Here is a 25,214-nt window from a genome sequence, read left to right on the forward strand (position 1 = left end):
GGCGGGCACCGAACTCGGGCTTCACGGCCGCCTCCTGCAGCTCCTCGAGGGGGGGGAACGAGCCCGGCACGGGGCAGCGTCCGCGAGGCGCCGCGGGACCCTGCGGTGTCGGCAGCTCCCGTTCGTAAGCGGCGCCCGTCGCTTCCAGGACACAAAGATGAGCCGGGAGGTGAACGAGCCGTGCGGAGTGAGTCGGGAAAGCTGGGGGACGGGGAGCAGGAGCTGGACGTGATGCTTCCCACTCCGGCGCCGTACAGCACAGAACGGGGATGGATGAGAACACACCGCTGCAGCGCGGAGTTTGGACACAGAGCAGCAGATCGCTTCCAAGCAAGAAGCCGAGGGCAGCACCCGAACAGCGGCTCACCCAGCACGTGTGGTTTACTGCCATTCAAAGGTTATGGTCACCTTCCTCGGGCACCTGCTGGACCCTCACAGCCATCAGCACACAGAGAACCTGCACCACGGGCTCAGTGCAGAACGAGCACAGCTCGCTGAGGGCCCGAAGCACAGCAGGCTGAATGCGTTTCTTCCTCTCACGCCATAGGTGGTTCTTAGAATTCCTTAGGTGAAATGAGGCAGCCTGGTTTCTTTATCAAAGACAGATGTGGGTCATGGATGCTGAGGGCTAAATTAACATTAGTTTTGAATTCATTTTAGTCATTAAATTGGTACCAGCAAGGGTGCTTTCTTTAAGTGTTGCTCTGTAAAGGTAGCTGACCTCCCAAGTTAAGATACTGTCCAGAAAATGAATCACAGAATGGCCTGGGTTGCAAAGGCCCACAGTGCTCATCCAGCTCCAACCCCCTGCTGTGTGCAGGGTCACCAACCAGCAGCCCAGGCTGCCCAGAGCCACATCCAGCCTGGCCTTGAATGCCTGCAGGGATGGGGCATCCACAGCCTCCTTGGGCAACCTGTGAACAGTGCGTCACCACCCTCTGGGGGAAAAACTTCCTCCTAAGATCCAACCTAAACCTCCCTGTCTCAGTTTAGAACCATTCCCCCTTGTCCTATCACTGCCCACCCTCACCTTCTATTGGTTTACACATATATTGGTTAACAACCGATGCGTAGCAATATTCTCTAGCACACCAAGTCTAGCTTATATTCAAAGGTAACAAGCAATGGCTTCCAATAATAGCGGCTCATCAGGATGGCTATGAAGCTCAGCAGCTCACTCCCCAAGCACTGGCTGTGCTGCAGCACAGAGGAACAAGGGGAGGCAGGACGGGGAGGGCTGCACAGCCAGGTGCCCACAGCTGCTCTCTTGGCTCGTCTTTCTGGCAAGGATTTACCATGTCACAAACAGAAGACTTCTCACCCGTTTGTTAAATAAACTTTGTTTATTCACACAAGGCAATGCACACATATTGCAGATGAGAGGCCAAATGTTCCGTCAAAACAGATCCCCTATTCCTAATACTGCAAACTCTATGGTAATTTTTCTCTAAGCACTGTGATATCCCTATTAACCAGCACGTATTCACCTTGTGCCCCACACCAAACAGAGCCAGAACATCTGAAGTCCAAGCCCCGGTGCGCTGTGCTGGGGCCAACACAGCACTCAGCACTCGGAGCACCCAGAAACAGCCCCTCCTCTATTTCTTTTCCTCCGCTTCTCTTTTTTGTCGACTCCAAACAGTTTGTCAGCTTCATGTGAAATTGAACTGCTAAAAGCCAGGAGTTCTAAAAAGTTATTTATTCAACAATTCTGTCACAGTGTTCAATGTAAGCAAGAGTAGTGCCTGGTATTTCTTAGAAAAGATGCATAGATAAAAACAAGAAATCAACTTTCCTATCAGAAAATAATTACAGGAAGAGATTGCAGCCACGCTCTGCTCAGCTCCTTTCTGAAGGACTGTCTTCAAGAGTCACCACTCCACAAGTCTATGGACATCAATGAGCAAAAGCTGAACGAACAAACACAGGACGTTATTTTAAGGTCTACCTGCTACAGAAACAGCTTCTCGAGACTGTAATCTTTATACCAAATTCAACAGACAACACAAGCACCACATAAAGGCCACAGCAAAATGGCAACACTTCTCAAAGCCCATCTCTGAATGGCGATACCGCAGACAAATGGAGCTGCTGCTCTCAGCTGACTGTAACTTACACATGGGTTGCCAATTCACACTAGAAGAAAATGAATCCAGTACGGATGTTCTCAACATCCATGGAACAAAATCTATCACAAGAAATTTCCCCGTTATAAAGTCGCACCGATTACTATGTTAGCCATTGAGAGTTCATATGAAAAAGCAGAGGTTATCTACCATTGATTCCCGATACAAAACAGCAGGTATAAACCTAGCGTAGAAATCCAAAGTTAGATAAATCCTTTGGCAGCATGTTCAGTTACAATCAGGCCTAAAAAATAAATAGGATGATAAGTACGCAGAGGGAAAAAAATCAACAGATCCTCTTAACACCAAAACCCTCTAAAGACACCGTCATAATAATCATTCAGTTATTTTACACTATCTACAAGTTGCATATCACAGAATTCGGAACATAAAGAGACAACGATCACTAATCCGGCCTTTATAAAATTCCAGGCTCTAACAGTATGCATATATGGAGCTGTGTAGAAAATCTCAGACAAATGAGTATGTACATTATTTATAATCCACAAAACAATTAACTAATAGCCATCAAATCACACCTGTCCGGCCATCTCCATTTAACATACTTGGCATTTCTGCTGGATCAATGTTTGGAACCCAATCACAACACCCACCCTCTCAATTAACACAGAGAATCTACATAAATTACAGCACGGATCAGTTGAATTTACACACCAATTTGGAACAAAGTAAACTCTTACCCCCCAAAAAAATCTCAAAACAGTAAGAATTTTGAACAGCAGCATTGAAATTAATTATCATTCCTCTGAACAGAGGCAAGGAAAAAGTTATCAAAATACTTCAGTATTGCAACATGTGTCATTTATACTAACCTACTTCAGAGGGAAGGATACAAAGTCGTGTCAAAAGGAAAGACAGCTTCCTTCTAATTGCACACATTGAAATAAAGGTGATTGAAAGAGCAGGTACTGAAGACCTCATTCATTCCATAAGCACGGGGCTGCAAGCGAATAACAGCACAGTACTGAAGAATGACATAAAACGCAAAAGAAATGGAGGTTGCAATGAGGGAAAGGTGGTTTAATACTCAACAACAGCCTACGGTCTGATAGCTCTCATTTGGGAGAAAAATTACATACCAGAGGTGCTCGGTTAGACACGTTCAGAGTTTCATGTATTTCACAAAATGTTTTATCACTTATTTCCTTGCATTATTTTCCCAACATAAAGATTATTACTCATCATAATATTGTTAAATTCTGTATAAATATGACTCTGCTAAGGTGAGGACGTAAACAAGAGAATTAACTGATTTATTTTTTTTTTTCCCAGAGGCTGAAGCAATAAAAGAAAAGAGCCCCACATTCCTGCAGGATACCTCACCTGTGCCTCTTGCAAAATAAAAGAGCCCACCCATTAAAAAGTGCATCAGGGAAGAAATCCTTACATTTCTTTTCTTAGCCACCAAACCCCACACTTCCACAGTTCCAAGGCAATTTCTTTTCTACATACACACCTGTTGTTTTCAATACCCAAAGATTCCTCCTATCCAGTGAGAAGCACAATCCCATCACTGCCCATACGTAGTGTGTTAGGTAGACTCTTTTTTCACCTGGTTTAAGAGTTTCTCTCTTGACTGTAACCAGTGTTTATTTAGACATGGAAATGGTGGCAACAAAAGGAAATCCAGTTGAGGTAACAACCCTCTGGTCCCATACAGACAATTGCTGCTCCACTTGCCTCCCCACTGGAAATGGAACAAGGGCAGAGTCTCACAGTCCTAAGTGTCCGACATTCTGGAGTCCTTCCTTTCACCACACAGAACTACACTTCTCCTTCACTTCTACATACAACAACAACAAAAAAGGAAAAGAATAGATATTCTGTGCAAGTTTCTGGCTCAGCACCATGTATCCAGAGTACCCACACAGGCCGCTGGGAGCATCCCTTGCGTGCTTGTGCAAAGGCATCATGTGCTTGCTGCACCACCTGCGCCCAAAGCCACACGAGAGCTCAAGCATCAACTGCCCCATTCCCACAGTTTCTTTCAAGAGAAACACATCAGGAGCTGCAGTTTCCTAAAATCCAACAGGCAGTGCTATAAAAACGTCATTTCTCCTATATCTGTAAGTACGCGGTTCTCTGTCACAGTATCAAATCATTTTCTCTTCCAGCTCTCATCTGCTTCACTTGTGCAGCTGTTCCAATTATGCAGCACACACCATACTGTAAAGCTCACTATGGCAGCACAGAGAGGAGGTGTCTAAATCAGCAGAAGCTCTTTAAAGCTACTTGGATGGAAAGATTACAGCAAGACACCAGAGGAGACGATGCGTAACGAGAGCAACACATAACAGTGACTATGCATCACTATGCATCCTCGCGTTTCTAGAAACACATAAAATTAATTTTGGACATGTTTTTACTTGAATTCAGACACACAAATGGCTTTTCTTTCATTGAAACCACTGAAACAAGGGCTCAAAGCAATGTGAAATTATTTTAAATCATCGGCTCATCTCGTTCAAACTATCATTAAGGAAATGATTAACAATCAGATCCGATGCATACTGCTACTCAGCATCACCCCTAAATTGGGTTATTTTAAAGGAAAATGTATTTTGATATCTGTGACAGGTATTAATAAAAACCATTAGATTCAGCAATCACTCTTCATTATTTTGGAAACAAGCCTGGTCTGTTTTTAAAGGAGAGGCTGTTGGTGGTAGTTGGTTTGTTGCTGTAGAACGGAATGAGCAGGAACTGCCATGGGATAACCTGGTCCTTGAGGCAAACTTGACGTGTTACTCTGGTAAGCAGCCATATCCACCGAGCCCATCTGCTGCTGGCTGTACACTGCTGTGCTGGCAGCTGCAGGAAGGCCGGGGCTCTGGGTCACGAATGTCTGGTTTAACACAGAGTCTGGTCCTGGGCTGTAACAAAACAAAGCAAATCCAACTGTTACAAGCTCACAAAACTGGTTCTCCGATAAGAATTTTTTCTTAGCTGTATGAATGTTTTCAGACTTACACATCACTGTAAACACCCCAGAGCTGCAGCCTCTAGGAGGGTGGTGAGGCTGTGGCACTGCTGCCCAGCTCCATCTCTGGAGGTGTTCCAGGACATGCACAGAGCTCTGGGCATCATGGCCTGGTGACAGTTACCCCTGCCCATGGCTGCGGATTGGAAGTGGATGGTCTATGCAGCTCCTTCCAGCCCAACCCATTGTGCAATTCTATGCAAAGGGCAATGTGAGAGTTTGCTGAAATGACTGATACCTTAAATAAGCAGTTTGTACAGGCTGAGTTGCTCCAGACGAATTGATATTTTGAGGCAGAGACCTGAGCTGCCCCATCTGGTCAGGTCCTAGGCCATAACCTTGAGAAACGGTGACCTGGTGAACACCTTGGATCATGTAGTTCCCACTAGGTGGCTGTACAGGATACGGCTAAATAATAATAATAATAAAGATATAACTTATTTAAGTAGCAGTAAATGTAGCACAGAATACAACTGCAATGAATAAATACTTTAGGGTTCAAAGTCTGAACAAACTGATTCTGAATTTATTTTCCTACCACGCGTCTAACAATAAAACACACAACTTCTCCTAACACACGTATGGGTTTCTAACAGCCATCCTTTCTTCCATCACCAGGCATCTCTTTCAAAAACGCACTGCTAACAAGGTCTGTGGTCATTTATCTGGGAACAACCCTTTTGCTCATTAACACCACTCTTCCACCTCCCAGAAACCTTATTTCTTTTCCACCAGTTTGCCTTTCAGTCCTCAGCATATTTTGAGCAGGAAGATGAGCACCATACAAAATTTGATTCCCCAAAATGTATAAAATAGCAAAATGTACAAATAGTCCCAGATTACAAGAGAAGGAAAGCAAAAACTTCACTTTCTCATATTTCTAGTTTAAGTTAAGTCTTTACTCAAATCTGATCGAACAAGCGGTAGAACCTGCTAACACAAGGCTACACTGCCCACTGCTTCTGGACTCAGTATGGCTGCGTATCGACACCAAAGGAACAGACACTTGAGTCAATACTAGGCCCAGCACAAATACCATTATCTTCTGTGTTTCACTGCTGGGCGCATTCCCTTTGAAAGAACAAGTAAACTCCTGTTGCCTTTTGGCTTCAGTTACTTTTTAACCTCCAAATACAATGATATTTTCCACCATAACCAGAAGTTAAGGACACAGAATTACTTCTAACTGACATTTTCAGATCTAGCAGTTGCTATAGCAACTATTCTTTTCCTAGGGAACAATTAACATTAAATAAAATTCACTAGAAGTAAAACCACTCACTCTATGCTTCCTGTAAAAAAAAAAAGACCTTTAAAATCCCTCTTTCTTCTCATCTTTGTTTCCTTAGAACACCAATGTAGCACCCTAGAGATACTGTAAGTCAATTTTGAGCAACTACACCCACTAATGTAATACTCTTCCCAGCCCCTCGCCTTAGGAAATCGTGAGCTAAAACCAGACCGAGGTTTTTATACTTAGCAAAAGTGCACTGCACTCGTGATTAATGCACTAATATTAAAGTTCACTCACATCCCTATTAGATAAGAAGGTAACGTTACTTTAAGAGTGAGAACATGACTCAGAGCAAGAATATCTTCCAAGCTGCTGAACGACACTGAAACACAGAACTCTAATGGGGAAGGGGGGGAAATCACAAAGAATTGTTTAAGTATTTTCAATAAAGTACCTTTCTAATTAGAGAGTACAATTAAGATATTTAGCTTATTGCACGAGCTACTAGCTGCAAATTAAAACACTGTGGTTTGACTGCTTAAATGCTATCTTATACCAAAAGCTACAGAAAGTCACCAGGCAATGTCAGATTGTTCGTAGGCTAGCAGGAAGTCTACACTTCTTCATTTTTGCTGTCATCTTTTTAAATAGAAAAACTATATTAGGAAAGTCTCTATTTCCAGACAGGGATACTGACCTGCACTGAAACACCAGAAGATGTAGGTGGGTATTGTGCAGGATGATGGAGTTTGGAGTAGGCTGAATACATTGGTGTTTCATTCATCAGTTTGTTATAGAGCTCCAGAGCTTCTAGAACTTTCACATTCAGTTCAGATAATTCGGAATGTTTTCTGTTTTAAAATAAATACAAGCAAACCCTAAGTTTCTCTAACATCTAGTGTTAGATAGTAACACAGGAGTGATTCATTAAAGGGATCTGAGTTTATTTTCAAAGGTAGATGCAAAATTCTGTACCGCAAAACCTCCAGAATCTACTCTGCTTCTTACACCACTGTAATGGAAGAAGAGTTTAAAAGGTGAACAATGATCCTTCCCTAGTCAAAATAAAGCAGGAATTACCTGTTCATCATTAAACATCCCTATAGAGGTTGAGGGAGAAGGGGGAAAAGATACTGTTTAACCGATTTCTCTGTCACAGAGGACAGCAAACAGCAGACTGAGAATATCCAGACAGGCAGCAAAAGCCGACAAGCAGAAAGTGCTACCACAGAATGCACCCAATAACTTGTGCAGTAAGTCCAGGAAAGCAGCAACCAAGCCTCAGTACACAAACAGGGATTTCTATATTTAAGTGTCAAACACCCAAAGGCAGAATGGTCTAATTCTTTCTTGCAACACTTCCTACCTTGGGAGATGAAGGAGAATATATAAAAAAAAATGAATGTAATGGCCCGATTTGAAGTACTGGTAAATTATGCAGGTGCTATGTTATGACTCACCTATCTATCTCTTCCAGTTTTTCATCTATCATTGGACCCATCTGCTGACAAATAACTGTAAAGACAAAAGAACCAAGGTACTTAACATACTGCACAACCAATTTTATAATGTAATCAAAAAATACTTTACCCAACTACACTAAGAAAGCATCCAAAAATCAGAGATATAGTTGTCACGGAAGTCCAAGTTCTCCAGCCCAAACAGAAGGAAAATACTTTGGTTATTTTGCTTTGTTATCCTTTCCTGTCTTTCCCACTCCAAACAAAAAAACAGTGATGAAAGTCACACAAAATCCTGCATTTCTGCTTGCCGTATGCAAGGTCTATGACTTATCTCTTAATTGAATACTTGGACTTCTTATCAATCTCTCCAGATCGTCCTCCCACCTCTCCACCTCTGCCCCCCTGGAAGTACACTTAGTTGTTCCTATATGCTTTGAACTGATCAGATCATAAATAAGCAGAACTTTCTCTTCCCTCTTAGCAATAGCAAGCAGTATATATATATATATTTTAAACACACAATTAATAGCTTATTTTCTGCAGAGCTTAGATAGATGGATAAATCCTACAAGGATCAGGCAAAGCACTCTCACTATAAGTTCAGCAAATTGCTTGGTTAAACACAGAGCTGGCTTGGCAACCATTAGAAAATGCAGAGGCATACATATAGCTCCATGCTCCAACTGTGAAATTAACTATTCTACAGTACACCAATAATACACATCCTGGTTTCTTTGTGCTTAAAATAAATACAAAAGAACTACCAACTCAATCCATGGAAAATAATCATAGGAAGCAATACAAGAACTAGCAAATGTGGTGCTTTACATACCTTCTGAGTCCAGAAGATCTGAATCAAGATTTAGGTCTGTAGGGTCTATACTCTGCAGCACCTGCAGCGTTTTATCCATCTTATCCTGAATGGTGGAACAGAAGATTAAGAACAGCTATTTCCAAAGCATGGCAGAGACCCTTTTAAACTTCAAGTTAGAAGTCTTATAGAAAACAGTTACCTTTTAACAGTCAGCACCATAATAATGTTTTAAACAATTTAAAATATCAGCACTTCTGTACACTGAAGTGACTGCATACCTCATCTATATAAACTGGCTCAGGTTCTGCTTCCTTAATTTCTTCTGCAGCATCCTCAGGAACACAGCTTTTATCTACAGATGCTGAAAGAAGCAACCAGTAACACATCAGCAGAAAGAAACTGTGTTAGCTTTATGCTACTCTGTATTATTAGTTTTCAGCCCACTCAGCATCAAACTCTTAAAGGACACAGAAATTGAAGTGAGTATTTTTATGTCAGGCCCACATCTATCTGCTAGGGAAGTAATACCTTACACTCTCACATAATGGTGTGTCAGTTACAACAGTAAGAAGAAAGTAACAACTTAGAACCAAAAGATATCATGAAAGTGAGCTACAGCAGTGGTAAATGCTTGCTTGCTGGTTCAAAACAACTTCAGGGTTTCTCCCTCAATTCTTTTCTCAGGCTGGTAACAGGAAATTATGCTGATTATGAAGTAATTAGCAGTTCTACTGTAAACCTACGTTTCTAACATAACAGGTTAGCTTTTTGTAGCTAACTTACCTGCCTCGGGTTCAGTACTTAAATCAGAAGTCACAAAATTAGATGGAAACAGCCCCACTCCTCGATGATTTTCACCCTTCCACCAATTGGTGTCACTGGGGAAATAGAGCTGTGTTACAAACTTGGAATGTTAACACTCAGCATCAATGACATTCTGTGCTTTGATAGGAAACCTGTGATATCTAAGGCACTATTTCCCTGCATGCCCAGCAACAGCAGCAGAAGAGAACCCAGGTACAGATTAGCACAGCAGCAAACCCAAAGCCAGGAGCTGGGAATGGGTTGTGGAGGAGATCATTAAGCAGCAATCACTTCAATTTTAACACTCAGTTCTTCAGACTGACTAGATGATAGCCCAATATAACTTCCTCAAAGTCTGCAAGAGGTACACAAGTGAGGACTAACATTAGAAATATAATTGATCTGTCAAAGTCTATTAAATTAAAACAGCGTAAGCAAGTTCTACGTCTTAGCTATTGCTGGAGGAACAGTGACAACAGTAATTATTGAAGCATTTCTCTCCAGTGTTATTCCTAACACATGCAGTGCTTGATAGCCAGAGATTCAACAGTTTCTGGAACTAGCTAGAATTCAGCACTGTAAAGTGTGTGTACGTATATTCTTATGACATGTTATAATCAATTAGAATAAAAATTACAAATTGGGCCTACACCATAGAATGAGTACCTAATGAAACACAAAGGCAAAGAAGCACCTCATCAATGGATACAAGGAGGGCAAGGAAGGCTCCACAGAAAAGCAAGATTCAGAATGTTTTGAAGGGATAAAATAATCCAGAGAATGGAAAGAATAGTGGATGATTAAGGGGTATGAAGAAGGCCAGAGTGACAATACACACCTGCCGAAAAGAAAGCATCGGGGAGGGGAAAAATTGCTAGCCTAACACAGATGCAGAATAAAGGCACCTTCATCTGAATGTATTGTACCTGTCATCCAAAACAAAAATAATTTCTCCACTTTTAAAGGTGAGCTCATTGTCCTCGACAGCTTCAAAGTCATAGAGAGCTCGCACCTTCCTCAGGCTCTGACTGGTTTGCTGAACTTCTGCAGATGGGTACAAGGGTTTGGTTTCCATTTGTTGCTGCTTCTGCTCTTGTAAGGACAATTCAATAGCTACAACAATGATACGGGGAAAAAAACATTAAGTCTGTGTATTTTATCCCTCTACACAAAGGTAGTTTGCTTTCCTAATCAGAAGAAATATATGAGCATTATGGTCAGTGTAAGTTTAAAATCTTTGCTCTAAACTACAGTTGATGGGGCATTACTCTGCTCTGCAACAGAATTAAAAGACAAGCAGTGCTTGTGCACAAGAAACATTTCAAAAGCAAACTTCAATCCTCAACCTGCTGAGCCCTTGCCTTCAATTCTCTGCAGCAGAATAAAGTGCAGTTTCTTATTGCTATGCACTTGGCATAACAGCCCAGAGTAAAAGTCGAACACAAGGCTGTGACAAGGGATTTACCTTTAGCTATATCTTCATCCTCTTTGTTTTTGCTTAGTGAAGAACCATTCTTAGCAGCATTTGTGGTAGCCTGCAGATGTATTAACAATAGAATAAGTTCATGTTAATTAAGGAGAAAGGAAGTCCTATAATTATATACTTTAAAAAAAAAAAAAAAGCCATTCCCTGTTAGCTCCCTATTTTGAGCATTTCAGAACTGACCCAGGATGACCTTCTAGAAAAGAAAAATTACTTCACTCTGGAACCTCATCCACTTTTAGGAACAAAGTAAAATAAATAATCAGATCTTATTTAAATAACCATGTTAGCAGCATTACTCAGATGAAACAACTCGCATTTAAAAGACTGCTCTTCCCACCTTTGTCCTCCACCTCACCTCTCAAAAGGGAAGAAAAGCTCTTTGGAGCCCTACATTTGTTAAGTTATTAAGTTATTAACCAGGAGTTGGACTTGCTAAAAGGAGATTTCTCTCCTCATGACAGCTAATAGCTACCCTCCTCCTCTGTTTTATATATATCAAGTCAGGAGCTTCTGACTTGAATAATTTGAGTCTCCACAAGAGCATAATGAAATCCTTCACTTCAACAGTAAAGACCTCTTGCAAGAACAAACAAGCTGGTTTCAGATACCAGAATTATCAATGGTTCTAGGAAACAATTCTGTACAAGTATACCAATAAACCTCAGTTTTGGTTTTTTGCAGAGAAGCGTATGATGAAAAGACATCAAGATGTCATTTTTATATGCATCTGTAGGAAGAAAGCATAACCGGTTGCCAGCACTCTCCATCTTCCACGTTTCTGCCATATGTTTTAACACTTCTCCTAGATTTAGAGGTGAAAACATCTTTGTGGAGGAAGGAAAGACTGTGGAATGTTAAAAAAAAAAAGAAAAAAAAAGGGACAAAAACCCCACCACCTGTGTTTAATACAGAGAAAAGTGAACTTCATGGAAGGGATACGGAACAGAAGATATGTTTCTAAATTTAAGGACTGTTCTGCACCTAACTCATTTTGAACATAAGAATAATAAAGCATTAAAAAAAAACTTGACACCATATCTGCCAGCTAGATGATCAGGCACAGGATACTACCACGAGTACAATAAAAGGAGCAAATGAGGTTAGGGACTGGAGCAACCATCACCATAGCACTGCAGAGATGGAAAACCCCTGATATGGACAAAAAACATGAACAAGAAAGGGGGACTTAGAAAAGGAAAGCACAGCACAGGACATCATTTCCAAAAACATCACAGTTTCAGATACTGCCAATTGTTTTGTGAGGTTCTGTGAAGGAAAAATAGCGTGCTCCAAGTCAGCAATTAGAACCATGAAACACCAAGTACAAGGTGTGGGTGTAGGACTGCTTAAATTTGTAAGGTATGACAGGTTGATGAAACTCTAAAAAATGATCTGAAGGAAAGACAGATCTAAAGTGAAACAACTTGAAGACAGTAAGAAATAACTAGTCTGTTCCCACTTTTCCTTAGTGGGCAAGGAAATTACAAAGCAGAATGAAATGAACCTCTGTGTCAGGAGGCAAGTGAACTGTAACAAGGGTCCTACTTCCCTCTGATCAAAAGGACAGCTTTTTCCTGCTGTTCACCAACAGAGGTCTAACAGGAGAACTACTGGGTATTCCTAATTGAGCTTTCACCTGGGATCCAGCTGCAGGAAAAGTGACACCTTCTTCTTTTAAAGATTTAATAGTTGCAGATATTAAGCTACATTGTGGGTCTTTCTGAAATTCTTCTGACCACTCCACCATTAGAGTTTTCAGCTTCTCGCTTACTTTTGGATGAGCCTAGAAGACAAAATTGCATAAAAAGAGATGCTTATGCCTTAAAGTGAGCAGAAATAGTCTTCAAACATTGCTACCAAAACCATCTTACTATAAATATCCACAACTGTTTTGAATAACAAAAAAAAAAAAAAAAAAGAACTGAAAACAACCAAGACTATATGCAAATTTTATGTGCTAACAGCCTCATGCCAAGAAATAACCCACCTGCAGAAGTCAACCATGCATTAGTCTCCAACTCAGCTAAAGGACATGCTTCTGAGCATACCTCAGCAACATTACACTGGAGCTGCTGCTAACCTCCTAATAGTCTTAAAAATATTACAGCAACAAGTCTGACTCTTCATTACAGCAGCTACTACATGTGATGGCTATGCCAGCACTGCAAGGGTCAAACTCAGACCAAAGCACTTCAGACTCCATACACTTTATGCTTTTGTTTCCAGTTAACGAAGACTATTGCCTAAACCAAAAGCAAACAAACTAACCACAGGCTGATGAATAAGAGTTCTGGGGTTGGTGGGTCACCTCATCTATACAAAGCAAGTTAAGAAGATACAGAGCTTGGGACCACACAACTGCAGTGTATGGCCAAGACTTCCCATTAAAGTGTACTTCAGATCACAGCATAAGCCTGCAGCTCACAGCCAAACACATGCTGAGCAGCAAGAACAGCAACAAGTATGGGCTCAAGCATGCACTTATTTGAAAGAAGACATTTAGCTGGGTAGGTTCATTATCAGCACAGAGCTATTTGTTACACTTGTCTGAACTAATTTATTTTTTTTTTTTTCAGAGAAAAGGAAGAAAGCACAATTTTATAGGCCCTCTGATGACTATTCCTCCACATGGGTCAAGGACCCGGGAAAACACAAGCATTTCCCAACAACAAAATACATTATACTCCTGTAGGCAATTCTTTAGTGGTTTGTTTTTACATTCACAAGTGCTGTTAGTCCATGAAGGTCAATGTTCTATTTCAGAATAGACTGCAGCTAACGAGAATAAAGGGGAGGACTTCAAGACCTATTTTTCCACAGAAAGCAAGAAACAGAAGAGCTGTGAACTCATTTTGCTTCCCGGCAATTTTATTAGTTTCATTAATTGCTTTGCTCAACCTCTGATGCTTCCAGGCCTCCCATATACTTGAAAACTATCTTCTTTAGCCATTTTTGTCTTCAAGTGGAGCAGTAATTATAGGAAAACTGCTTCTGCTTATTCAATACATTACATCCACGTTTAGATGCCATCAGCTGCATGACAGCAACCATTTTGGTCTTCCTTTCTTGGTTACCTTCTCATTCAGTTCTCAAACATCTGTTTTGCCAGTTCATTGTTATGCTGAGAGAAAGCAAAGCAGATATAAAAATAATTCTACCCCACTATGTGAAGTTATAAAGAATTACCTTATTTATGATACCTCGAGCCTCGCTAGCAAAATCACGAGAACAAACTTCTAAGTGAAATATCCTTCCACAGTTTGATACACAGGCTCCTAGAAGCTGACAACAGAAACACAGTTATGAAAATGTAGGACAACAATAATCCAAAACAAAAGCACATAGAAAAATTAAATTCCACCCTTTGTTCAGAGCGCTCCCACTGACGTCTACTGAAGATATACAGAAACTTATTAAGTGATCAGCACACATAGCTACATTACATGGAGAAATATAGAAGTTCTGGAAGGTAGTAATAGGCTACTCACTGTAAGCGCTTGCAGAGCTACATGGGGAACTTTATGATTTACTCTCTTCATGATGGCTTTAAGGCAATCCTTTGCCCTAAAAGAATAAAGTATTAGTGACAAATGACTTTATAGAACAAATTTTACCAGATACTCATGTCCTGTAAGCAAACAAAACTGGCTCTGCAGAAAAAAAACCAAAAAAACCATAACCTAACCCATACTTTTCCCAGAACAAGTCTGGAAGAATACTTAACGCATCACTTGTTCTTAAAAGTGCACTGGATTGGAAGACTCCATTATTATGCTGGCATTCTACATTGATATCCATAATACTGACAGAATTGGTCACAGTTCTGCTGTCAGAAGGAGCTGTGCCAGAAGCTCCTCTGTGCACAACACATGCACTCCAAACTCACAAGGAGCCACAGGGTCAGAGCCAGCAGCAGGTGCCACAGAAACACATGCACCACTGCCATTGTGGATATTCAGTTCAGAATTGATGAAACCTGTTCCAAAGGGGAAAGAAAACCTCCAAATGCTCCACTGGATGGATGTGTTGGCCTCAGTACCAGCTACCCTGGTCCATCACTGCAGTCCTGGTGTGCTGAGTTACTTGTTGATTACTCGCACACAGCTGGAGAAGCTTAAGTTTAGTTCTAATATTGAGTATATTTGTTTGTAATTCATGACCATAACAAGTTCAAACTCATTGTTAAAGTATGTACTCGTTTAAGGGTAGCCAATATATCTTTCTTTCTAGAATGTATAAAGAACTTACTGTAGTAACCTGAAATATTACACCTAAATTACAAGAACAGAAATCTACCATCACTTATGAATTCAAGGGATGTACCGGTTCAAGATGACTACAGAATCTACATGTTATAACTCAAAAGATCTCCTTCACTTTCATCAATTATAAGATCACCAAATTACCATTTTTGTGTCAATACAACCACTGAATGTAAACTGATTCAAATTGAGTCCTGATCCCAAATTTTACTCCTTTTTCCTCCTCCATCAATCCCACTCTTCCTAATGAACAGACAAATTCCCAATCATAAATAACCAACTCCCTACGTATTTTTTTTCTCCCCCACAAAGAATCTAGTTCACTTCTTCCTATTGGCACAGTTGCTTTGCAAAACATATGCAAGATTAATAAATATGAATAATTTGGTCTGCTAGGCAAAACTTCCTAAAACTGGAACACATTCAGCATCTACCAGTTGCTCCACTGGAAGTCCTGCTGGAGTATTTCATTCCAAGAACTTTAAAGCCAACCACACACATCTGTAGGGCTCACAGAAGTGTCGCAGCTGTGGTGCTTTCTGTGTAGCTGACTACGATGAGTGTTTTGATGTGTTCCATATCCACATCAACATGAAATCACACGTCACGATGGCGAGTACAGCTCACCCATTAGGAGTGCTTCCAACTTTGTCACATATGTCCATTATGAGACCCCAGTCCTCACTGGTGTTGTGTTCATTTGTAGCCTTTTCTATAAAGAAAAGAAGATTCATTAAGCATAATCCACATAGAAGATACTGAGATTAGTGCTGCTACTTGGTATCTTATAAAGTGATATGCGTGTGTTTTCACATAGGAAGAGCGGTACTGGAATAATAAATGCATTCAGTAGTTAAAAGATCTGAAAAACAAAACAACTCTAAGTGTAAAGCTATTGAAAAAAGAACATAAAACTGCTTCTGCTCAGTTGGTTCAGTTAGCCCAGGTTCAGGTCAGAGCCCTAATTCAGAGCTTGCTCAAGGTCTTCTCATCTTGGCACTCACAACGTATTCCACATGGGTGTTCCAAGTGAATCAGATAAATCTCTTAAAGTCTCTAAAGGAAAAGATCTTGTCATTAGAACAGCCCGTGAGATTCTCAGGGCATCCAAACATCACAACAAATGTCACGAGAAATGAAATGGAAGGGTTATAAAGGGTTATAAAGGTCCCAGAAGCAGCCAATAAAAACCAAACCACCCTTCCAAAAAAGTATAATTCTACTCAATACTTACAGCATTTTAATCAATACACGAACCGATAAAGCTTAATGTTATTTATTTGTGCTCTCCCTTTAAGTTCATCATGTTACCTTCATGCCAGGTTAATATTACGATAGGATCAGAATTACTCAGGAAATATTTCATGCACCCCATTCGCTGCATTAAGAGTTAATTTTACCACGCTCTTTTAATATTTTGACCAAATTCAAAGGAAGAAGCTTTTATGTCCTATATTAATTCCATCAGAATGCACTTCATAAACAATCAAGAAAGTACTTTCATCGCTACTTTAACATCTGTCTCAGCCTGAGAACCCACAAAGTCCCTTTGGGACTGAGTACGTTAAAGGCTATTAGCAGACTAAAGCAGAATGTAATGGACCCTCGCTATTAATGCGATGGCGTTCTGTGATAGAAGCAGTCTCCAAATGACAAGGCTTGCTGACAGCAATGCTACCTCAGGACAAACCCATCTCTGGGTGTGCAATTAAACAGCTCCTCTGATGAGGAGTTGCTTAAACTGTAAAACACTACAGTTTTACAGTCAAAAGTTGCAGAAATCCTTGGCAGCAGAACGGCTTCCACAAAGCAAACACCAGCACAGCAGTGCCTCTGGAAGCCTTTTATTACAGATGGAAGAGCAGGCCAAAGAGGAGAGAATAGAAATGTGCAATTTTGGACGTACATTATCCTTACAGTCTACAATAACTATTTAAGGAAAGCAAATGCTGTGCTGAAAGCACGTTCCTACAGCACTAACCTTAAAGTACTTATCCTGGAAAGACACAGTTGTTGAATTTTCTTGTAGGTACGTTGATATTTTTAGGTCAGTACCACAACATTCATTGCTCATTCTTGAAACGAAATGAGCACCTGCAATTTTATACAGTTTAAGGTGCAATTTCCTTTAAAAAAAATAAATCTGAAGAAAACAAAGAGCGCCTACATGCACAGCAGCTCCTGGCTATGTGAGCTGAGCGCATAGAGCAAACACAAAGACATGTGCAGAACAGCAGAGCACAGCACTCAGTGCACACAGGGCAGCCCGGTGCTGGCTCCAGAGCTCTGGCAGCTGGAGCTGCTTTCTACCAGCATTGCCATGCACCAGCCCTCCCAGCAGAGCCCATCAGTCACACAAACCCATCTCATGACAAGAGCAGCCATCAGCTGTGCAGATAACGATGACAAATGGCACCAATACCAACAGAACAGAGCGGGCATGTTATTTAATCCCGCTGCCTGCCATCAGTCACACTGACATGAAGTCTGTCTTCCTCTGAAACTCCCAACACTGCGTTTTGGTTTTTCCCCATGCTCAGCAATGCCCGCTGGCTCAGGAGGATGAAAACTCACCTGCAACACCCGAGTGCTTTGCTACAGGTGGGCACAACTAGGAAGCAAGGCCAGCAATGGGCACTGCCAGGGCTCTGTGCTCTGGTCATCATGCACATCACTATAGTTGGGTACAAAAACACGCAGAAAATTCAGAGTGGCTTTGATTGTTTATAAGCCAGTGAAGTGCAAGCTTGGAAACTAAGCATGCAGCATAAGCAGTGCTGAACCAAGCACTTCTCTTTGTAAACAGTCATGCAGATCCTAGTCATGCAGATCCAACAAAAGCGCTTGCAAAAGAATGTAGTAATGACTTCCTGACACGTAAATATGGATACATAAATACACAGATATGTATCAGATTCCCCCTTACACCCATGTTCATTGCTCTAAGAGCAGATGTGGTCCTGCTGGAAATAGGAAGGCTGTCCTGTGGCAAACTCTTACAACTTCTGAGGTTCTCCTCCTTGCCAGTATGACAAATCTAACAGCATCTGTCGCTTCGCTTAACATGAACTCCAGCTGAAGAACAGTCCTGAAGGATAACTACCTCACAGATGCAAAGACATGGGCTGTGATCAGAGGAAACACATGTGGGAAGATGCATTTTCCAATATTTCCTGTGCTAAGGGAACAAAAAGAAAAGAGGCACGACTTATGCTCTGTAGCTCTCCAGCTGGTGAGGGAACACTGAACTCAAGCTTAACTCTGCACACATGATGGTAAACTTACAATGTATTTATTTTTACTGCTGGTTTGAATACTAAAAAAAAGCCCTACCACCACCCCCAGCCCACAATTAATCACTTTCAACTGGATCAGTTCCCTGATCTGCTTTGCCATGCAAGCTGCACAAAAAATCATGCCAAAGCAAGAGTGGAGATAGCACTAAAATGAGCTGCTGGGGAGGGGATGGGAACCGTTCACTGGTATTACTGCCAACTCAAGTGCCTTTAAACACTGCCACCAGCTCTTCATGGAGCAAAGACAGTGCCTCAGAATGGGGGGCTGCTGGAGTTTAACAGGGCCCTCCCTGTAGCACACAGCACCCAGCTGCAGCTGAAAGGGGAGCTGAAGGCCCCCATCCCTGCCTGACAGCACCCATTCTGTTCCCACAGAATCACAGAATCACAGAATTACCTGGGTTGGAAGGGACCTCAAGGATCATGTAGTTCCAACCCCCCCCCCTTATTTCCCAAGCGAGAGATGAGTAATATGCAGAAATAACACTAAGAGACAGGAAAAAAAATACTACTAGGAGTGCAACAAAGCAGCGTGGCAAACCTCCAAATGCATTCCTGGCCACATCTCAGCAAACATCAAGTCCTCCATCTCTAAAGATCCTGGCACAACGTCAAATCACGTGCACAGATCAGCAACAACTGAGTGCTGGTGCACGGTCACTGCTGTGGGCTTGGATCCACACACACCAGAGCAGGAAGCAAGGGACATCACATGAGCAACTGAGGGAACTTCCAACACATGTGAACACACAAGAAAGAAGAGTAAGGGCACTGCGGGAACCTCACAGCTTCCAAGCATTACATAGTTCCTTAGAAATCTCTGCCACCGTAACCAGCACAACACTACATGCTACCAACGTGCAGCACACATCACATACATGTCTCACTGACCGATACTGCCAGAAATCTCTATCCCACTTAGTGCACATCATACAGTCCTGCTCTGCTGGCAGCTCTGCCTCTACACGCTCCGCAGACTCAGCCTTCACACCTGCAAGGGACTTTTGTTATTTCCTATGAATTCCCTTGAGCAAAGCCTGCCAACAGTGCCTAAGCACGTGTAAACTGAAAGAATAAGTACAAGAACGCAGCAATTCTTTTCCTCCTGTCAACCTTTACACTACAGAGAGTAAAACAAGCACTCAAGCACTGGCTGTGCAAACCTTTCAGTTTGATGTGATGTTCATTACAGCCTGATCACTAAAGCCTGGAGGGGCACACATGCTTCAAGTTCTATTCAGTGCCATTCTGCATATGTAAGTTTGTATCACAGAAGGGAAAGATTGGGGAAAATAAATAGAGAATTACTCCAGATTGCTGTTTTTCCAAAGAGAAACCAGAGCCACATAAATGAATTTCCAGAAAGCAGGAATTTAATCCTGCACACCTTCTGCTTGCTTTGCCCTTGTATAACCAAATTAGTGAAAAGGCAAAAATATAATAACCCAGCTGTGACTTCATTAGTGCTTAGGAACGTGGGCACTACAGACATGCAGCAATCGAGGCAGGGCTGAGGCTGGGAGCAGCAATCTCGGTAATGAGAAAGAACTGACACCAAGAATTTGTATCACCCCAATCAAAGTAAAGTCATGGACTGAAGACTTGGGAAGATTTAAAGAAGAGAAAAAGACCCGAGCGACAGAGAAAACCCCACAGCAATTAGCATGTCCACAAACATTTGCGAGACCTTAGAGCAAACATGAAGGACATGAATTATTGCTGAGAAATGCAATGGAACCACAGTGAATTTCAACAGAAGGCAGCTATTCCTCCAGGCAGGACTCCTTGCCAAGGGTTAATTTAAGCATCAACCGGTCTGTCCAGCACTCAGTGAAATATTTCACAGGAAACCATGTGTGGGTTATCAGCTACAGTTCTTGGATCACTCCACATTATAAGGAAGACACGTAGTGATGTAAAGCACTATGAGGGTAGGGAGCCCAACGCCTCAAGAATTAGTCATGAAATGAACGTGTTTTGGCAGGCACTGACAGCAGGAGTAAGGGTCTGCAAAGGAAGCTAATGGAGTTGGAAGGTATTATCAGCAACAGGGAAAACTAAAGCATCACATAAGGAGAAGGCTACTGAGGAGTGGGTTAGACAGACCAAGATAGCAGCAGGACAAAATGCAAACTCACACAGCCTGTGTATCAAAGATCCTCCTAGGAACAAGATGTCAGTGGTTGGAAACAAGAGGAGAAGCACGAGCATGCCAAGCGCAAGTACAAGACGATGAAGAACAGCACATGAAGCAGAAACAAGAAGGCAAATATAACACTAGAATATAACAACACAGCAGGTAAATGCTCCAGCAAAGAACAAGGAAACACAAAATGCGATCATAGGAGTTCCCAACAACCTGTGACACGGCATGTAATTCTGGATGCCAGTCAAACTACACAAATACTTCCAACCTCCCTGATTGTGTTAACAACCTCACCAATAACGCTGACTAAACAAAGGATGAAAAGCAGGAGGCTTGTCCTCTGCTGGAGGAGCAACTACTTTTAGAAGATGAAGGTTATTTAAGAAGGCTGACAATGGGGGAAAACAGCGAGTGTGTGTGAACTAATGATGAATAGATTTAGGTAGGAAATTAAAGTGTTCCAAACCCTTTAAAGAACTCAAGTCTCGTGGCATTCTCTCTACCAAAATAATAATAATTTAAAAAAAAACAAAACACTTCTCTCTACCGAAATAATAAGAATATTTAAAAAACCCACAGGTGAGAGAAATGGAACTCCTGAAACTATCCCATAGGTTCATCTCATGGAACTGCAACTATAGACAGTGCAACCAAAGCAAATGCTGAGGAAGAAAGACCCTATGCAGATCTGCTGCAAAGCAAACACAAGCTTAGAACTAAGAAAACAACAGCTGCAGCTGTGTTTATCTATAATTTCTAAAGGCCCCCTCCCAAGAAAGCTGCAATACCGAAGGCATGGCCTGAACAGATATCCAAACCAACCCAATTTCTTGCTGCCAGCAGAAGTAGAGCTTCAACCTTCCCAGGGAGCCCTGCCCCTCACTGCCACTTTGCAGCCTCTGATGAGCTGATCCGAGCCACCAAACTCCATCGCCTTCACAGATGATCCCAACTGTCAGCCAAGCACTCCACTGCAATCTGTTTTCTGCTGAAAAGAATGCACTGAATCAGCCCAGAGAGCAACCCACAGCACTTGAGTGGACAAGAAGACGGAAGAGCTCTCCTTCCCAGTAGCATCAGGACATCAGCAGAGCTCGACTGCCCTCGTGGTACGCACCTTTATTATTTATAAATCAAAAAGATGAATGAGAAAATAAAACCTCGAATCACAAAGTTAAAGCTCGACAGCAGCACGAGCAGCCTCAGGTGAGTACCACCAGGGAAAGTACAGAACAACAGTGTTCAGTTATTTGCTGCTCCGTGTTGTCTGATTTACTAAGTAATAATAGCTGAAAGAAAAAAAGCTCCTAGTGGCACAAAAGCAGATTCTTCCTAGCAAGGCACTGCGAGATTTAGCCTCAATAACTATGAAATTCCCAGCCCACTGCTCTTGTTTCATAGCAGCATGTGTGAGCAGTTCTACTCGCTATGTATAATACAGAGTTTAAGAAACTAGAGGCACACTGACCATCACTTTGTAGCCCTATGCTTTTAGAGCTGTTGCAGCTTTTCAGTTTTGACAAAGGATTTTGTACAGCCGTGAGTCCCCAGTTCAAGAAGTCTTCACTTGTGCAAATACATCAGAGCTATGAGAAAGGTACAGAACACACACAAGTTCTTTGAAACAAGTACAGCTGGCCTAAGCGGCTGCTACTTCATTTTAGCCACAGGTCAACATCAAAGAGAACTGAAGGCAAAGCCTTCAATAAACAAACTTTGAAGGCACATGAAGATAACAGTGAAACCTCAGAGTTGGAAGGGACCTCTGAGGGCCATCTAGTCCAGCTCCCTCGCAACCAACAGGGGCACCAAGCTAAGTCAGATTGCCTGACTTAGGTCTGATTGAGCCTTACCTTGAAAGTCTCCAGGGATGGGGCATCAACCACACCACTGTTCCAGTACTAACCTCACTGTAAAAGGCTTTTATCTAACCTAAATCTACCCTTTTCGAGCTCAGTGCCATTTCCCCTTGTTCTGTCACCACAGACCCTGCTAAAGAGTCCGTCCCCTTCCTTCCTGTAGCTCCCCTGTAGATACTGAGAGGCCGCTATTATCAGGTCACCTCGGAGCCTTGTCTTCTCCAGGCTGCACAGCCCCAGCTCTCTGAGCCTGTCCTATAGAAGTGTTCCATTCCATTCCATGGACTGTTTTTGTAGCCCTCCTCTGGACGCTCTCCAACAGCTCCATGTCCCTCCTGTACCGAGAGCTCCACATCTGGACGCAGCACTCCAGGTGAAACCTCACCAGCACAGAGCAGAGGAGCAGGACTTACACTCACCACAAGGAACTGGGGTGTTAACGTGAGCACTGACAGCCACCACTTCTTCCTGCCAGTGGCCAGAATCCTGCTCTAGGGAACCTGCAATGAGCTCTGGGGAACCAGCTCTCGGGGGACTGGGCTGGAGGAGCTCCAAGATCCCTTCCAACTCCTCTGGTTCCATGATTCGGTAATGCTGAATGCGTCTCGTACCTAAAGCCTTGGGAAATCACAGAATGACCCGGGTTGGAAGGGACCTCAAGGATCATGTAGTTCCAACCCCCCTGCCTGGCAGGGCCACCAAACATACACCTTTACTAGATCAGGTGGCCCAGGGCCCCGTCCAACCTGGTCTTGAACACCACCAACGACGGGGGAAATTTTAATTGCTGTGTTGCAACTCAGCAGCGGGCCTTTAAAGAACAAAAAGCCAACAACAAGACACGGCACAAGCTGGATGTCCCCGAGGGCAGCGCTGGATCACGACCCGACCCGGACCAGCCCGGCTGAGTCACGGCCGCACCAGCCCCCGGTTTTGCAATGGGACGGAGCGGCGGCTCGGGCCGAAGTGTGGCTGTGTCCATTCGGTGGGCGCCATCCCACCGCCGGCACCACCAAGGCCGATCTTGGCCTCCACAATCCCAGCCCGACCCGCCGACCCGAGATGCGGCCGGGCACCGCCGCCGCTCACCGCTCACAGGCCCAACGCTGCACCGAGCCCAGCCGCGTCCCGCCGAGCTCCGCACCGCTCCCCGCTCACTCACCCACGTCCTGCTCGAAGGGGTTGGACGCGAACAGCGGCATCTCCACGGCGGCCGCCCGGCCCCGCTCCGGCCCCTCACACCGGGCCCCAAAGCCGAATGCGGCGGGGAGAATCAGGCACCGGCCGGGGCAGCCCGGGGACCTCGCGGGGTTTGGGCGGGCCCCGCACCTCGGAGCCTCGGCCACGGCCCTTCGTCACGGCTGGGAGGAGCCATGTTGAGGCGGGACGCGAGGAGCGAGTGGTGTGTGTGGTGTTCACTTCTCATCCCCCTGTAACTGGGTTGTCGAAAGGGCTGACGATAGCAGTACACGGGGAAATGGTTTTAAGTTAAAAGAGGGAAGATTTGGGTTGGATGTTAGGGAGAAGTTCTTCACTAGGAGAGTGGTTAGGAACTGGAACAGGCTGCCCAGGGAGGTTGTGGGTGCCCCGTCCTTGGAGGTGTTCAAGGCCAGGTTGGACGGGGCCATGGGCAACCTGATCTATGGGGTCTCTATGGGGATCTATGGGGTCTATGGGGTCTCTATGGCGATCTATGGGGTCTCCTGGGCAACCTGATCTAGTAAAGGTGTATGTTTGGTGGCCCTGCCAGGCAGGGGGGTTGGAACTACATGATCCTTGAGGTCCCTTCCAACCCGGCTCATTCTGTGATTCTGTGAATACTTTCAAGGACTTCTGGATTGTATATGAGAAATGGAGTCTAACTTGAAGCACACACGGACGTTTCTTGACAAATGAAGGCAGTTTGCTTTTATTTTAAACCACATCGGGCTAATTATCAAATGCCCTCTAGCTTTGCTGGCGCTGTGGCTGCCTTAGCAGCTTAATGACTCACGGAGCTCCCGTTGTGCTGGTGGCTGTGTTGGAGCAGTCTGCAGGTGGCACCGCTCTCCCACTTTGGAGGATTTTGATGACAAAACGGAGTGTTTTTCCCTCGACCTTAAATTTACGAATTCAGTCGAAACTGATGATTTCACGTAGTGAATCAAGCGGAGTCAAAACTTCATTAATTTGTTTGATTGCCTTAAAAAGACAGGACGAATCAATTGGTGGTTAGGCCCTGGAACAGGCTGCCCAGGGAGGTTGTGGATGCCCCGTCCTTGGAGGTGTTCAAGACCAGCTTGGATGGGGCCCTGGGCAACCTGATCTATGGGGTCTCTATGGGGATCTATGGGGTCTATGGGGTATCTATGGGGATCTATGGGGATCTATGGGGTCTATGGGGTCTCTATGGGGATCTATGGGGTCTCCTGGGCAACCTGATCTAGTAAAGGTGTATGTTTGGTGGCCCTGCCAGGCAGGGGGGTTGGAACTACATGATCCTTGGGGTCCCTTCCAACCCGGGTCATTCTGTGATTCTGTGATCTGTACAGAAATGCAATAAACACTAATGTCGACTGGCTGAAATAGAAAAATGTAATGAGTTCTGTAGAAGACAATGAGTTCTCATTTGTATTAACTTCAGCTCTGTTCTTCTCCACAGTATCGCGTGTGGTGCAGTTATCGCAGCAGCTGCTCAGGCAAGTAAATGGCTATTTTGTCACTTCTTACCATCCTGCAATGTT

The 25,214-nt window shown here is 43.3% G+C and overlaps 1 protein-coding gene across 2 annotated transcripts; it reads right to left on the reverse strand.

Annotated features, from left to right (window-relative positions):
- Nucleotides 1-1,324: 1,324 nt before the first annotated feature.
- Nucleotides 1,325-23,796, reverse strand: STAM2 (signal transducing adaptor molecule 2). 2 transcript variants are annotated; one of them, XR_001556658.3, is made up of 15 exons: nt 23,654-23,796; nt 15,818-15,902; nt 14,417-14,492; nt 14,115-14,210; nt 12,565-12,711; nt 10,908-10,977; nt 10,369-10,555; nt 9,422-9,516; nt 8,917-8,999; nt 8,657-8,741; nt 7,822-7,876; nt 7,059-7,212; nt 5,366-5,535; nt 2,960-5,020; nt 1,325-2,370 (listed from the first exon to the last, which is right to left on the reverse strand). XR_001556658.3 is itself a non-coding variant. In XM_015869104.3 (14 exons), the coding sequence occupies exons 1-14, from the start codon at nt 23,691-23,693 to the stop codon at nt 4,792-4,794; spliced, it is 1,572 nt and encodes a 523-aa protein (XP_015724590.2). In that variant the 5' UTR covers nt 23,694-23,796; the 3' UTR covers nt 1,325-4,791. The 2 variants fall into 2 exon arrangements, 1 of the variants encoding a protein (XP_015724590.2); XM_015869104.3 differs by having other exon boundaries at nt 1,325-5,020.
- Nucleotides 23,797-25,214: the final 1,418 nt, after the last annotated feature.

Source organism: Coturnix japonica, chromosome 7 (genome assembly GCF_054131305.1).
Source record: "Coturnix japonica strain WE chromosome 7, WE-NBRP24, whole genome shotgun sequence".
Classification (NCBI taxonomy): Eukaryota; Metazoa; Chordata; class Aves; order Galliformes; family Phasianidae; genus Coturnix; species Coturnix japonica.